The sequence below is a fragment of the Populus nigra genome, chromosome 10 (genome assembly GCF_951802175.1).
Source record: "Populus nigra chromosome 10, ddPopNigr1.1, whole genome shotgun sequence".
Lineage (NCBI taxonomy): Eukaryota > Viridiplantae > Streptophyta > Magnoliopsida > Malpighiales > Salicaceae > Populus > Populus nigra.
Window position 1 is genome coordinate 2,933,555 of NC_084861.1, and position 17,022 is coordinate 2,950,576.

The following is a 17,022-nucleotide window of genomic DNA, read 5'->3' on the forward strand; positions in this document are numbered from 1 at the left end:
TTTAAAAATTTATCCACATCAATATTGTTTAATTTTTTTAAACAAAATTGAAACAAAGTCATTTTTTAATAGTTTATATTGACTCAAAAATTAACCTATAAACCCACGCAAAGTTATATTTAATAATTATGCTCAAAACCACCTCAAATGATCATGAAACCAATTATTTATATTTTTTGAACAACCTGACAGCATTAAAAAATATTTTAAAATTCAAAATTTAACTTTAATATAGAAAAAATCAAGTTTTAGAAAACCTAAATCAAATAGTGTATTGGTCCAATTTTGGTATCAACTTTTGAAGATGGGGAGTCATATGATTGTTGTTTTGCTACCGATAGGTGGCTGGACAGCGTTTCTCCACATTTTCTCTTTCTTTTATCTTTCAACTTCGATTTTTTTTGTTTTTTTTTTTTGGTAGTGGGTCGTTGCAATGATGGAGCAAAAAGAAAAGGGAAGGTAAGCGACGGTGGAGGGGAGGAGGGGAAAGAAAGAGGCGGAGAAAAAGGTGAAGGTAAAAGAAAGCAGAGAAAAAGGAGTGGAGGAGAGAACGCGTGAAGAAAATTTTGAAAAAAAAACTTTGGAAAACAGACAATTAAATTAAGGACATCTAAATTTAATAATGAATAATTGACAGAGAAACTAATATATTAATGAAATAAAAAAACTATAAAATTATTTCATAATTTTCGTAGTTAAGGGAATAATTAATTTATCTCATAAAATAAAAGAATTAATTCATAATTAACTCCCACATAAATTTGTGAGAGTAGAACCTCATATAACAAGCTTTATACGCACGCAGAACATATTATAATAATAATAATAATAATAATAATAATAATAATTAATTAGATGAAATCATGACACATTCATTAAATCGTCCATGTATTTGTATTAATTAAACAATTAAATATTTGTAAAAGAAATGGTTAACTCATACCTTATTTTTATAAAAATATAGTCAATTAAAATAAATCCAATGAAATTATAAATGGTTTCCAATTGAAAATCTTTCATGATTTATTTTAAATTTTAAAAAATAAAAAATACTTTTTTAAAACCATAAAATTTCAAAAATATTTAAGAAATATATAAAATTGGAAATAGTCAACCTGAAATTTTTTAAAATTTAAGTCTTTCGATAAAGATCTTTTTAATTAGTTAAACATTTTTTTTTAGTTGGAAAAAAATTCTTGTTTCTTAAATATTTTTTAAAAAATTAATTAGTATAATAATTAGGTTGACTAAATTTTGCAAACAAAGGTAAGATTTGACCAAAACTTTTTCACATGGTCTGAATTAAAACGAACACACGAGTGATTTTCAGTTTTTCTTCTTCAAAATATGCTTGCTGTTTTTCTGTTTTTGTTTTTAATTGTATATAGATTGTTTTTTAAGATGTTTTTTATATTAAAATAAATTAAAATAATATTTTTTTATATTTTTAAAATTAATATATTAAAACGATTTAAAATATATAAAAATTAATTTTTAACTTAAAAATAAATTTTTAAAGAACATGATTTACACTCTTTTCAGATGAAATAAATATATTTTTATTTTTAATAAAGATTTTTCACGTCAACAATTATAATTGTTTAGCTTGCACGATTACCGAGTTCAATGTTATCATATGGCTGGTTATTTTAAAGCTTTTTAAAAATATTTTTTATTTAAAAATTTATTAAAATATTTTTTTTAATATCAAAACATTAAAACCAATATAAAAGACACTGAAAACCCATCAATGTAAAACCATTTCAAGTGAAATATATTTTTAAAACGTTTTCTAATATTTGATTCTTCATGTTCATGCCTCTTTATTTACTTATTTTGAAGATAAAATTCAATTCCTGCTCAAGATTGTGATGGAATTATTTGTATAAATCAATATCGTTAGTACAAAATCGAATAAATCAACACCATGAGACATCCCTTCATCAATAAAATGTCACTCAAAAGAATATGATCTTCTTTTTCCACGATGACTGGGAAGATATAGATTACAAAGCCAGTATGGAAAGAAAGCACTGTAGGGCAACGTCAGGAATATCAAATGCTGCTGGCCAAAGATTCACCGATTTATTGATAAAGAAAGGAAAGGGACCATTGAAGATGAACTCCAACTCAAATTGGCTGTAACAAAAAATGTAGGTTTGTCGCAGATCCTCCCCCCGATTTGCTGTGAGGGGAAGAATCATTTTGACTTGAACATGCTGCTTACTGCATCATAGGTTGGGATATTGATAACTGCAGAAAAGGAGTCAAAAGAAAATGTAAATAATCAAAGAACTCACCAACATACAAAGCAGAGAATTCATAGTGATTGCGAATACCTTCTCCATATGATGCCATTGTGAGAGGAGAAGAAACAAGCTTTTGGGAAATTTCGGTAATATCCTGCGATGTAACCTCATCTACAGCCTTCAAGAAATCCTCCAAAGGTTTCCTAAACATGGCAAATGTTGCAGGTAAACAAAAGATCATACAACTTTGAGATGATTAACTAGAACATTATATGCAATCAAGAAATCATTGCGCACTGTTTTGCTAATTTGGCTGACATCATGAATAGGCGAGTTCAACCTCCAAGGAAATTCATGAAGTCAAGTTGGAGTTACCAAAATTATGGAAGATAAATTAACACCTATATTAACTGGCATAAAAATCTGCAAGGCATTCAGGAACTGAACTTCAGAATGTCAGCTTGACATCCAACACTCACATGGAAGTATGGAAGGGCACATCTATAGCAGACCTTTACACTGTCTGGGAGGAGTAAAAATAAACAGAAATAAAGGGGGAGCAAAGAACACGTGAGATGATGAAATTTGCCTCGTTTGGAAGTGAGATAAGAGATGGTGTATAAGGTAGAAATTTCACCTCCAGGCCCAAAATTTCCCAACCTTTCCACTGGCAATCCCACTATCCAGCATGGAAATAACAAGGAAAGTTTTGAATGATAGAACTGATTATTTAAAATATATTCCATCCAAACTGAAGAAAAAATATTGTTAGAAGCACTTCTCACAAAGCATTGAAAACCCTGATTAATTGAAATTAGAACTATAAAAGAAAATAGCAGCTCTCCTTGATGGACCCTCCACCAGTGAAGGGAAACAACCTCAAATTTGTAGTGTTGAAAATTGGAACTCCTTTAATTTTGAATGTCTCTCGCAACGTGTGACAGGGTAAGCTGCTAGTTTCCCATAAATTTTCATTTCAAAGTTTTCATAACCAAAACTTTCAACCTCAAAACGAAAACGGACAGGGTATAATAACCAAAATCAAATAGCTGATATTATGGGTTTTGGTTTAACAATTTTATGATAGATAGCATGCTGAAGTTATTTCATTCTTTTTTCTTTTGTTGGCAAAATCCAATATAAACACAACCAGATTTTTGAAATGAATAGCACCATAAAACTAGAAAGGCATTTAAAAATTAGAAAAGGAGGGAGGCTGGGGATTTCAACTGTGGCATAGGGTGGGAAGAGAAACAATTCAAACAGAAATTACAGCAAAAGAATGGTAGAATGTGAATAACATCGAAGCTGAAATGAGATATCATGATTTCACTTCATCAAGAAAGCTCTTAAATCTTGAATAAATTGATAGAGAGAACAGAAAATGTCTTGTGAAGTACCTCTATTAGCTGATTTATACTCATTAAGAACCTTTAAACCTAATCCTCTTAGGAAAAATAAACGCCAGTATTGATCATCAGAACATACAAAACTTGGCCTCCAATAAACGTTTTAAAGGTTGCATGCTAATCACACGACTCCTAACTAAGTAAATGAACATAATTACAGAAATAAAATAAATTTATTTTGAAGAAATCTCATGTCATTCTCCCTGAGTTGGAAAAAGCTCTTGCATGAAATTGTCTGAAGTACATAAACAGTACAGCCCTTCAAGGACCATAGACAAAGCAATTAGTTTTGTCAATCTGTAATTGGTCGACCATGTCTCACACTGGCTTGGATGTACCTCTAAGCTAATGCATACCAATGCATGAAATATGTCCCAAGCATAAGTTGTGAGTGGCTTTCAGATGAAAAAAAAAAACCCCAAAAGACCTGATGACACCATAAGATCCAGTTACAGAGAAGAACTTCACAGAGCTGGTGCTTTGCTATATTGGTGACAGACTCCAAAATTGTGTGAATCTCCATTGGGTTAAAACAAGGGCAGTGACATGGTCTTCTGGGCAATTAAGGATGGCAGTGGATCAGGATTGGAGCCCATTTTTGCTCCACCCAATTCCGACCTGGAATATCTAAATCCATCACCCAACTTCAAATCCAACCTGGTCAGTTTGGGTCAGGTGGAGGACTTTCTCCACCCGGCAGGTACCTAAGAATTAAATGCTCATCTTTCCTTCTTAACACTAATTTCCTACGCAAACCAAAGACTAAGCAATTGTTTTCAAGTGGTTTTCATTGAAATAGCCAAACATTGATAGATAACATATATTTCCAAGATTAAAACATTTTCCAAGAATTTTTGTTTACAGGAAAATCATTGATTACATGTTATTTTGATTTAAATCCTTATATAGATAATCCAGTATTTTAGGTTATTATGATACTTAGTTTTAATTGTTTTGTTTGTGAATTTATTCTATTCTCTATTTTGGTTATAGCTTTTGTTAGGGTTTTAATACTTGTATCATAAAAAGATCACAAATGTTCTGAAACAATTGATGAAAATGGGTGTCCATAGGGTACTAGATAGTAGGGAACAAGATCATACCTCTTGTTATATGTCAATATTTGTCTACCTATATCTTCTGAAACAACCATCTGCATAATATACCTTAAAGGTAAGCAAATAAATTCAAGAAAACCTGGATACAGTACCAATCCACTGGCAGCACTGCTCTAATATATATATGATTGTTACCAAGAACAGAAAGAAAATGTTACATACTCTAGATTCCAGATTCATCAAAATGGCAGACTTTGTGGACTGTTTAGCACGTTGTAGCTGCACTGGGTCAACTTCAAAAACCGAAAGAGAAACATGTTTGCACAGGATAAAGTCAGATTTTGCACAGCCGAAAGAATAATAGCAAAGGATAAAGACATGATGACAAACCTGCACCAGACGAAGCAACTTCAGTTAGCTCTCTAACTGCTAGCTCAATGGCTGATGATGCAAAATCTGCATCCTGCATCCAGAAACATCAAGAGCAATGACATATACAGTAGTAACGATTATAATCCACAAAGGAAAACACTCAGCTATGCCGCTGGTTCTATAGTTCTAACATATGCCTTAAGTAATAAATCAGCAAAGGTTGGCCACCTAGGCTATATGATGTAAAGATGGTATGGCATAATGAGGGCTTGATCCAAGAACACCAAAGCAGGCATAAATGGTGTTTCCGGAATACAAGTTTGCATATGTCTAGTCAAATCAGTATGATAATGATGTGCTCACCATCGTAGGCATCAAATAAGTGCACGCAAACATACCCACACACACAAGTTTGATAACGATGTGCTCATCATCATAGAGCAAAACTTGCACGAAGAAAAAGAAGAAGTATGGCGTGGAGAAAAGGGAGTTTGATCAGCCATGCCTTCAATTTTAAACCGATAAAGTTTCCACGAAACTTTCATGCTTGATGATTTCATTGGCATTTTTATAGTGATTATGTCCTTGATTTCATATTATTAAATTCACTCTTATCTTTGCCAGTTAAATGAGAGTCATTGAAGACATTCATACATAACAGAGAGTGGAATTAATGATACAATATGATGATCCATGCAAGGAAGCTATTAAATGGAAAAGGAACTGAATAGATTTAGTTTGCTTATAAATGACCAGTGAACTTTCTAAAATGTAGTTAAACTACATTCTTTTAGATATTAATCTAGCATTCTTGGAATAAATTACTTCAGTAAATTTACTTTAATTTTCATAACTGTTTCGTAGTCAAGTTAGTCTATTATCGATATATGATAATACATGTTTATGTGTACATGTGCTTGTGTATGTATGTATTTGTGCAACTATAATCATATTTTCTCATCATTCCTCCTCCTCTTTTTTTTTTTTTTTTGAGAATTTGCATGTTAAAAGATACAAGCTTACCGTGGTAGCTTCGATGCCAAATATGGCAGTGTGATTGTAAATGTTGTTGAATGCTGAAAACAATTGAATTTTGTGATGTCGATTCAAGACACATTGATCTGCTCATCATATCAAACAAATACAATTATGCCAAAATAATAATAAAAAAATCAAATATTATAACATTAGAATAAAGTACATTCCATGATAACAGACCTCGCAACTCAAGAATGTGAATCCAAGAACTACAAGCATAATGACCAATAAATGTGGGTGTTCATAGCACAATGAAGAAATGGTAACACGTTCTTGTATCTATGTATATATTTAGGATCAATTCATAGGTCCATTACAGATCAGGCATAGGCATCGAACTTACATAACCTTGAATACATTCCTTTCCCAGGGCCACCAGCTGAGAATGATCCACCACCTCCCATTAGAACCTAAAGTATGATTAAACATATGACTTAATTGTTTCCATCAAATCATATTTGATAAGGCTTAAAAAGAAACCACATGAAAATTCATGATGCGGGTAGAAATAACCTACCATAATTCAACTACATAGAGTTAATACAAAAAACACATAAATCAAATTTTAAAAACCTGAAGAACTGTCAAGGTAATAGCCTCCTTCACATCATGCCAGCCACCTTTTAGTCCAAATGCAAGAGCAAAATGGGTTTTCTGGTCCTATGATCGAGAGTCAGTGTTGAGAACTCCTATGAGATGCTTAGAAAATAGTACAAAAAACTTTTGTTCTTCAGAAACATCTTAATACATACCCCTGAATCAGCTTGGCAACGAAAATCACCTCCAGTATAAAGAGATTCTGGCTCTCCAGGACTCTTTTTATCAGGCAGGTCAGATAAAAGGGGCTCTGCAATGGCTACCAATTCCTCATGTTCAACACCAGAAGCTGCAAGCACCATTCGAGGAGCAGTATAATTTTCCTGGAAAACTCAAAGAAAACTTCAACTTAGGAATGCAAGACTCATTGAAACAAAGCAATAATCTCACTTAAAAATCATGATGATAGAAAAGAAAATTTTCACTTGTACATACAACTACAAATTCCTCCAAGAGTGAACCATTCAATCTATCTATTGAAGATTCTGGGGCTAAAAGAGGATTAGCCAAACCACCAGAAAAACCAGCAGAGTGAATCGCCTCTAAAAGCACACCTTGAGGATTCTTTGAAGCTTCACTGATCTCAGCTTTCACCTTCTGAAGCTGCATGAGGCAGAATATCGCATGTATAAGCACCACCTATCTGCAATTTCATAAAGAAGAGTGGCAGATGCATAATGGCACCACAATGTTGATTTACCTGTTCATTGACCTCCCAATCAAGGAAGACAGGGTTCCTCACACAATCGATAAGTAGCTCAACCATCTCTGGAAGATAAGTCTTCAGAGCATCATATGTGTATCCCATCTGCTCCCGAGATGCTGAGGATTGCACAGCGCCCCCAATTGCTTCCACTTCTCGTACAACTCGCAAGTGGCTGCGGTTTCTTGTGCTTTTGAATGCCATTCGTTCCAGCAAGTGAGTGGCCCCAAATGTTGCTGGTGACTCATACACTGAGCCACAATCAACATATAACCCTATTGACGCCACAGGGCTCTGGTATACAAGGGAATTAACTGATAAACAATAAGCTAAAAACAACTAAAAAAACAGACCTGCAAGAAAAGAGAAATGAAAAGGATACAAGCATAAATACCGGTGATGTTTCAGATGCAATTCGCAAGCCATTACCAAGTGTTGTAATCTTAGTTACCCCGGGTTCAACATAATCAGGCAAAGTGGAAGGGAGTTCAACTCCTTGAAGTGGAAAGTCTAGAGGTGACAAAGACTTGGACTTTCCCCCAGTAAGCCAGCTGAATAAACCACTGGAAGAGGACGATTGCAAGGCTGCTGCAGCACTCGAACTTGCAAATCTTGTAGGATATCTACGGCCGCCCTAATCACACGAAAGTATCTCTCTTGGTCACATTAGGCCCATCAACCCAAGGGGTGGCATCCCGGTAAAATAACAAGCAGAGAGCTCAGCCACGCCAAATTACGATTGCATGTTAAATGGGTTTTCAGTAAAGACTTAAAAAAATCATATCTTTTAATGAAATTTTCTCAGAAACCAGGCAGAAAAGGTCTGTGAATAGATCTGGGGCATAAAAAAAATCATAGCAGATTTAAGAAACAGAGATTTAGGAGACGAAACTGACCTTGAGAGCACTGAGACGCGAAACTGCAGTTCTGTACATGATGATGCCTTACTACTGATTTGATGATGATAGCTGCTATCAGAGATCAAACCCAGATTGATTATATTTGTTTGCTTTGATTATATATTTATTTAAAAAATAAATAAACAAAAGAAAACTTTAATGTATTTGTATTCGTCACTCTAGAAAAATAATAAAATATTTTTGTGTTTGCTAAAAAAGTTTCGAATTTCCCTATCGGATATTTATTGATGTTTTAAAATTATTTCTATTAAGAAAATTATGAAACTCTTTTACAAAAATAGAAATAAATATCCATCTTTAAGATTTAAAATAATAGATGATAAAAGTAATTAGTTTGACAATACAAAAAAACTCTCCAAATGTGTGATCAAGAATAAAAAAAATACTTGTAAGTGTCATATTTTTTAAAATATGTTTTATATATTAAAATAATTATTTTTATTTTTTAAAATTTAATTTTTAATTTACGAGAACAAATCAAAAATATAAATAATTTTAAACAAGAATTTTTTTTAAAAAAAATACTGTTTGAAATACAATTTCAAATAGCTTCTAATTCTTTTTTTAAAAAATAATTTTTAGAACACATCATTTACATTAACTTTAATATATTTAAAAAATCTAATAAATTATCTTGAACATTAATCAAACTAAATATATTCATTACAAATACATGATTAATATTGTTGGACTTCTATTTTATAGAATACGAGAAATAGAAAACATGGGTTTTAAAAAAATGATAAATAGTAAACGTGTTTTTTTATATAATTATTTATTAATTTCTACAAAAATGAAAAATTCTCCACGATTAAATTGGAGTTATTGACCTTGGAAAATAAATGTCCTCACTTGTATAGATAAAATAAATTCACACTGGTTAATTAACAATGAAATAAAATAACAAATCACAGATTATTTGGAACCTTTATATAAATTAAAACGGAAAAGAAAAGACAATTATGCTCTAACGAAGAAATTAGGTTTCCAAGATTGAATATTTTTGCTTGAGCGAAAAAAGAAGACTAAAAAAGGTTGACTACAAAGTTGGTTCTCGTGGATGAATAGTAACATACTGGAACTGGTTAATGATCGCATAAGCAGAGAAATGTATAATGAACAAAAGAACATGGAAAAAGGATAGTGATGTTGATCGAGCCATGATCGAGAACGCAGAGAGGAACCTTAACCGTCAACTTGTCAAAAGGAAGGCTGTTCACGAAAGTGCTTATAAGCAGCTGGCTAATATTACATACAGAGGCAATGGATGCCGGCAAGAGATTTTGCCGGAGATTACAAAAATTTAAAGGTGTGCCGGCGAATGATCGATAAAACGATCGATTGACAGCATTTTAACATCCAAAAGTGATGATTGATGATCGATCAATTGTAAGTTAGTTGCCCTGTGCAAAGAGAAAACTCTAAGTGATCGATCAACGTGCTGGAGGTTGTTGATAATATAGAACAAATTAAGAATGCATGGACTAGTTTTTTTTTAATCGGATAACGCACAAGGTTAAAGAGAATAAACAATACAAAAGCACAAATGAATCTCCTTATCACCGGTAAGTAAACTGTAGAAACAGGCTAGAGGTAGTCAAAAAAAGGATCGGAGGGCCATAGAGGGGAAGCTATAGATTTAATTTAACACAAGTGCAAGCCAGAGGAGGCAAATGCATGAAATATAAAAAGGCAACAAATTAAATCTCGTACTGATAAAGAAGTGGCAGCGATGAAAAGCAAAGATAAAGAATTTGATCCATGGTTATTAATGAGGGGATGCTAGGAAGAGAGAGTTCAGAATCAAAAGTGACCAAGAGGTCATAGCGTAGGAAGTCACCTGTGGAGGGGAATGCGACGTGATCCGCTAGCTGTCGCTTCGCAGCATGGTTCTGTTAGGTTGTCATCTGCAGGTGAGGTATTTTGCTCTGGGTCATTTTCATCTCCTGCAAATGGTACTTGCATGTGGAAGATGGCTGCAGTTCTGAGAAAAATACATGGTTACTATATAAGTTTGAAGAGGTGCTATAGAAAAAAGCTCAATTAACCAAACGCATGGCAGCTTGAATTTCAGCTGCAACATGCAGCCATGTTTGAGAAGGCAGAGAATTAATAAGCAGAAGAACAACAACAAACAACGACCAGGTGAAAAAATGGCAGAGAATTATCCAAACCAAAAAAGAAAATGATGCAGACCTAAAAGAGAACGTCCAATCCAACTGAGAAAGCAGCAGCTCTCCCAACACTGCTAAAGGGCAAAGGGCCTAAGCAATTGGGTTTTTCATTTAATGCACGATTATGATTACACGCCATTTTCTCTAAGCCAAGACCAGCAACACAACAGAGCCCGGTGCAGCCAGAAACAAACCATCAGCCGCTTGCAGCAGGAAGCCGACATCAGAGAAGCCGAAGCAAGTGAAGAGAAATCTAGAAGCAAAGAAGCCCATTGCAGCTAAAACACATCCACACACAGCCGAGAAGACGAAGAGGTAAGACCAAGCCTGCATACCAGCAGGCAGGCTTGACTCACAGCAGCAAAATGTGTGCTCTCCAATGTTTCTTTTCCTAGCCATGTCTCCAAGAAAGAAGGAAACGAAAACCCGAAACAACCCTACGTAATCTGCTCTCAATCACTCAATGCCCAAGAACAATTTCGCCAGCACTACCTTTGTAAATCCTGGTCAAAATTTTATTGGATAATTGAATTATTAAAATTACTAATCAAACTAGAAATTTTAAAAAATACAAATGAATAAATGAAATTAATTAAAGGGGGTGAAATTGATTAATATCAATTGACGATAAAAAGATTTGAATCAAATAGGAGATAAAAGAGCGGGGTTAAAAAGGGAATTTAGGGAACTTAAGGGACTACTATAGACATAGAATTAACGAGGGGTATAAATACATGAATGGCTTTCTTAGGAAGCAATTCATGGCCGACTGGAAGGTGAAGAAAAAGAGAGGGTTTGTGTGATTTGTTTTTTGTTTTTCCACCTCAAATTACACCAACTTAAACACTAGACATAAGAGAAGAAGAGATTAAAAAGGGGTTTCAAAGGAATTCGGTTTAGAAATCAAGAAAACTCTCGAGGGAAATTAGGGTTGTTGCTGCTGGTTTCGGGAAGAAAGAAAAGGATGAGAAAGTTTGGTTCTGGGTATAAACTCTCGTGTAAATATAAAACTGAAAGCAGTAAGAGTGTTGGAAACAAAAATAAGAAAAAATAAATAAATAATAATAATAACAATAATTGTGATGTATAATAGAAGGGATGACTTTCATAAAATGAATTTTGTTTAGAATTCATAACAACAACAAAATCGGTAGCACGTTTCAATGAATAAAATAATAAGAAAAATGATAAAATATTTCTAAAGAATAAGTAAGGTAATAAAGAATAAATTATAAGAAATGATAGTGTAACAAAAAAATAGGACGTTACATTCAAACAATAATAAGCCTGATAAATAAATAAATGTGAAATTTTTAAAATAAATATATTTCAAAACAATAAAATGACCCTAAGGTTTTATAAGAATAATTGATATGATTTATACGAGGATTGAACAAAAAAAATTGGATTGTTAATGAAAAGTCATGAACTGATCAATTTTACGCTAAAGAACAGAGCTCACAATCCAACCTATAGTTTTGAAACCCGACCCGGTCATCGACCCGGTCAAGTGATCGGGTCACGAGTCAGATAGGTTGACCCGGGTAAACCCAAAAATAATAATTAAACAACGTTTTTTACTACTGTAATTTACTACTGCAAATCTGATTAGGCAAAAAAAATTAACAAACTAGCAACATTTTTTGGCGTGTAATTCAACACAATTGTAACAAACTAACAATCCAATTCCACACAATACAGAGTCACAACAAGTAAAAATATCTTACTCTCTGAACCTATAATATTAAAACATGCACAAAACATACAAAAAGTGACATAAAACAGTCATAATCTTGTTCATAAAACAATCATAAACATTAAACAGTCATAATTTAAACTCTCAATCCCTATTCATAATCTTGCCTGCAATCTTCGCAAACGAACACTTACTATAAAGAAACACTCAAGAGATTCAAAATCTTGAAAACATAAAGAAAGAGGAAAGGATTTACATATATTTCCAAATTGTAAGCTAAACCTTACAATCTTTAGACACCTCCACACAACATTTTTTCACTGTTGAATCATGGTAACACCGTAACAACATCAAAAGAATCAATGAATAATGAATCGGGCTAGAGTTCATCAAAAGAATCATGGTAACATCATTCTAGAGTTCATCATGCAAACAACAGAGTTCTCATTTTTTTAGCAGAAGTTGAAATCGGGCTAGAGAAATTGAGTTGACTAGCAGAAGAAAAGACAGAAATCGAGCTAGAGAAACATACCTGAGGTGACTGGGCTGCGAATGAATCAACGAACAATGAATCGATGGCAGCGATTGAAATTGATGCCAGTGATTGGGCTCGATGGTAGCAGAGTTGAGAGTTCTGAAATTAAATTGATGCCAGAAATGAAAAAACGGCCAAGAATAAAGAAAACAGAGAGTGAAAGAAGGAGATTCAAACCCTTTTCGTAGAGAAACAATAGCGATCAATGGTCAGACGTCCTCTGATCCTCAGCTGGGTTTCAAATATTAACATTAATTAGGTTATTGATTTTGATTCGTTCTTCTTCACTCTTCAGTTTTCAGCGTTTTGGCATTTTAGAAGGTCAAAAATGATGTCGTTTAATGACAGTCAAAATAAAAAAAAATTGACCGAGTGGACCGGGTCCTAGGTCAACCCGCCAGGTCGACCGGGTTTTCTCGGGCCAATTACCGAGCGGGTTTTTGCCTCAACCCGAACCGGTCTCAGGCCCGGGTCGGCCGGGTCCCGGGTCGACCTGCCGGGCCAGCCCGGGTTTTAAAACACCGATTCAACCATTAGATAAGGGTATAATTTTGCATGGAGTCTATTAATATGTTGTCCTACCTTAGTTTAAGATCTCAACTCAATCGGAGTTCAATAAAAACTAATGATTCAAGCAGAAAAACTAGATAGTTTATGTGAAAAATAAAATAAAATACATAAAGGCACAAGTAAGGGATACAATTGTAATTAATGATAAAATTACTTTTAAAACAACAAATAGGCCAACCATTCCATATAAAAAAAGGGTAAAAGGATAAACAAGGAAGAAAATTTGGCTAAAGAGACAAGTGTAGAATTTAAAGGAGTCAATTCATAGGAGACAGTAGGCTCCAAAGGTTATATCTTTAGCATTAACCGTTGGATAGTGCTTCTTTTTGGATATATTGTTCTTCTCACCAACCTGACATCTCTCCGGAGGAATTTGCAAGATCATTTTTCATTTGACAGAAATTGCCATCGGCAATATCTTGGGGAAAAAGCACCCTACAAGGTAGTTTTGGTCATCGACCAATTCCTCTCTTTTCCATCATTGGATCATGTCTATGTTTGAATATGTGATAAGCCTAGATGTTTTATTAATTAGGTCGATGGAGATTGTAAACAAACTCCCTAGATTTTGTTCATGTTGAACAGTAGCTCACCAATTTTCAAAGGAGGCTATGGGGACTAGACAACAATATAGAGTGGGAGTACATGCACATACACCAGGTGGGTGCTCGACATCTTGTCTTTTTCTAAATTTAATATAATTTTTAATTATAAAATTTAGAATTGCTATGTTAAAATGTGATTGTGAGTTGATATTATATTTGATAGGATTATATGCTAATGAGATTGTAAGTTAGATTGAATACAATGAAACTATGTGTTAATATGATTATGAGTTGGATTGGATACAACAAGACAATGTATGTAGATTGTATGTGCATGGTAAATGTTTCGGATATGAAATAAGATTAGGCATGGGAAACGTGATGAAACAGTTAAATTAATTGTGTGATAAATATGGAATGATACTTAGTGGTTGAAGCGTTGGTACTTAACGCTAATAACTCGATGATGGAGTTAGTGTCCAGTAATGAGCTATATTATGGAACTAATAACCCGATAATGAAACTAGTGTCTGGTAATGGGCTAGTGGTATCAGTTTATTTAAAGACCGACTTGTTGGACTATTAATGAAATATTGGGTAAAACCTAATTGTTAAATAAAAGTGGTGAAATGTGGTATTAAGTACTAGATTAATAAGAATATTATAACTGAGTTCATGATATAGATCATTGAATTGATTAATGTCTAACATTTGTGAAGAAATGAAGACAAAGATTGTATCACCCGATGAGAATGCACGAAAGGGCAAATAATTTAGCAAATTTAATTAGTGATAATGAGGATGACCATTGCGAGGAGGAAGATGATGTTGTCACATCAAGGACGACTTTGGAGATAAAAAAAAAGGATTAAGCACAAGATTGTGTTGAAGAGTCAAGTCAAGTATAAAGTAGGGTTGCATTTTATGGATTTTTTTTTATAGAAAACTTTATGATCATTAAGATTGCGTAATAAAGTGAATATAAAAATTTATGGAAATGACTTGTATGACATAACTTAGGGCTATTTAGGGGGACAACCTTGTCTGATCCTGAAGGGAAAAAATTATTATAAGAATATATGACAGAAAAAAGGAAAGATGACAAAATTTGTGAATAACAAAAATAATGTTTGTTCAAAATTGTTAAAACATATGTGTACGATGTGTTTGATAATGTGTATCAGAGTATATGTAACAAACTTTGAAATTTGTTTCCAGGTTGTGTGTGTGTGTATTTTTGTAATATGATATAGATTTACTTGACATTCAATGTGGTATGAAAATAAATTATGGTTGTAGTAGTAGCAGAATGATGTCCTGTTGGAAATTGTGGTAACCATGTGTTGGAAAGTGACGATCAACCATGTTATTCAACATAAAAAGTGTGACGAAAACTATAACTAAAATTATAAATTTATGTGAGAAGAATCCACTCCAAATACAAGTATACAAAGGAGAAATAATGCAATAATATTCCAATCATGTGATTAAATGGACCACTTAGCTGAAAGATGAAATAAACCTTGAGTATGTTTTTACTCGACGGGGGTGAAAATATGTTAACGATAAGGTCATGTGTTAATATAATATGACAAGTTAAAAAAATGGTGATAATACCACTGAAATCAATCGTCATAAGATAAGTCAATGCTAAATTATCAAGGGTACGAAGAATGAGAATTTTGAATTGTTAAGTATAAAAGTCAAATCAATGAAAAATATATGATATTTTTTTTTATATAAAGGAATGAGTCTTTGTGGTGTTTCTTTTTATATTGATAATGTTGCCTAATAACATCAACACGTGGGTAAAAGGAAAAAAATGGATGACATAATGGGGTTATAGAAATATATCTATATAAATTCGGCATGAATGGTTCAAATGATGGATTGGACGTAAACAATGAGGTTGAGAATGGTTAAGTTGATGAGTGACATGTATATGTTGATATAGAGATGATGTGAAAACTAAGTTTCAATTATCAAATTATAATTGATTTTGAATATTATGTATACATTGACTCCTAAGAACTAAAAAGTAAAAATTACTATAAATACTATGTTCGTAGGTTGTTTGATTCCTTGTACTCTTGTTTAATGAAGAGAGATCAAAGTGTAAGGACTAGACCGTAATAGTCTTGTATTTTAAAAAAAAAATTATTACTCTGATTTTCTAAGTTCAAGGCTTAAAAAAACTATTTTACGTGTATAAATTACGGGGTGTTGCACTTGGGCTTTTCATCTTCATTTTTCTTTGTAAATAAGTGATATAATGCTTTGATCTATGCATTTCATGCATCATTAATGATATATTAATGATTTTTTCATAAAAGAGCAATATATTTGGAATTGTATTAAATGTGTGAATGCCTATGTTAGTGTTTTGTGATGGATTAATGTTAATATACATGAAAAAGAAAAAAATAGATTGATGAATAATTGAAGAAATTGTGAATGTAATATATTAAACTATGAAACTTATTGGTGAAATGTTATGATTATTTGAATTTGATTTGAATAATTACGATGGTAAATGTGTTAATTAGAATATAAAGGTAATTGGATAAGGATTTCATGAGAAAACAAGTTCATTAGACGCAATCGGGTGACTACATCACTTCGTGTGATTGAATATCTTGATCTACATTTATCTTTTATTTTTTTTAATTTCTCTTTTAGTTATTGTTAATGACTTATTTATTTATTTATTTAAATAAGTAGTTATCGATTTATTTTATTAGATGCTTGCATAACCTTTTTGATTTACACTTATGTAAAAAAAAAAAAAAGCACGTTGAAGCAACCTATATACCTAATATTTTTTAAAAAAAAAAATTACAACCCACAACAAAATGCAAGTTAGATAGCTAATGTGTGTATCTTGCATATGCATCTTGTAAAAAAAGATGTAGCAAGAATAGATAATAGGAAAAAAAGAGAGGAAGGTATGCTTATCTTATAATGCCCAACTGAAAAAAAAAAGAGATAATAAAAAACATGGGATCAAAGAATTTTGGCATTAAAGCCTCAATTGGCATTGTAATCTAACCGTGTTTTTGAAAAAAAAAATTTATCTTTAAATTAATATTTTTTTTATATATTTTTGGATTGTTTTGTTGTGCTAATATCAAAAATGAATTTTAAAAACTGAAAAAC

The 17,022-nt window shown here is 32.6% G+C and overlaps 1 protein-coding gene across 1 annotated transcript; it reads right to left on the reverse strand.

Moving 5' to 3' along the window:
* Positions 1-1,866: 1,866 nt before the first annotated feature.
* On the reverse strand, positions 1,867-8,496 carry LOC133705721 (mitochondrial-processing peptidase subunit alpha-like). The gene is made up of 13 exons (XM_062131085.1): positions 8,323-8,496; positions 7,821-8,060; positions 7,424-7,720; positions 7,159-7,326; positions 6,879-7,046; positions 6,700-6,786; positions 6,470-6,536; positions 6,112-6,209; positions 5,107-5,179; positions 4,939-5,009; positions 4,762-4,811; positions 2,340-2,452; positions 1,867-2,253 (listed from the first exon to the last, which is right to left on the reverse strand). The coding sequence occupies exons 1-13, from the start codon at positions 8,359-8,361 to the stop codon at positions 2,201-2,203; spliced, it is 1,524 nt and encodes a 507-aa protein (XP_061987069.1). The 5' UTR covers positions 8,362-8,496; the 3' UTR covers positions 1,867-2,200.
* Positions 8,497-17,022: the final 8,526 nt, after the last annotated feature.

Bases quoted from the DNA above. Each gene is read 5' to 3' on its own strand.
- LOC133705721 (XM_062131085.1), bottom strand. From the start codon at position 8,361: ATGTACAGAACTGCAGTTTCGCGTCTCAGTGCTCTCAAG. The intron at 7,047-7,158 runs GTATGTACAAGT...TGAGTTTTCCAG, and splicing joins TCTTGGAGGAATTTGTAGTT to GAAAATTATACTGCTCCTCG. The intron at 6,210-6,469 runs GTAAGTTCGATG...TATGATGAGCAG, and splicing joins AGGAATGTATTCAAGGTTAT to ATCAATGTGTCTTGAATCGA.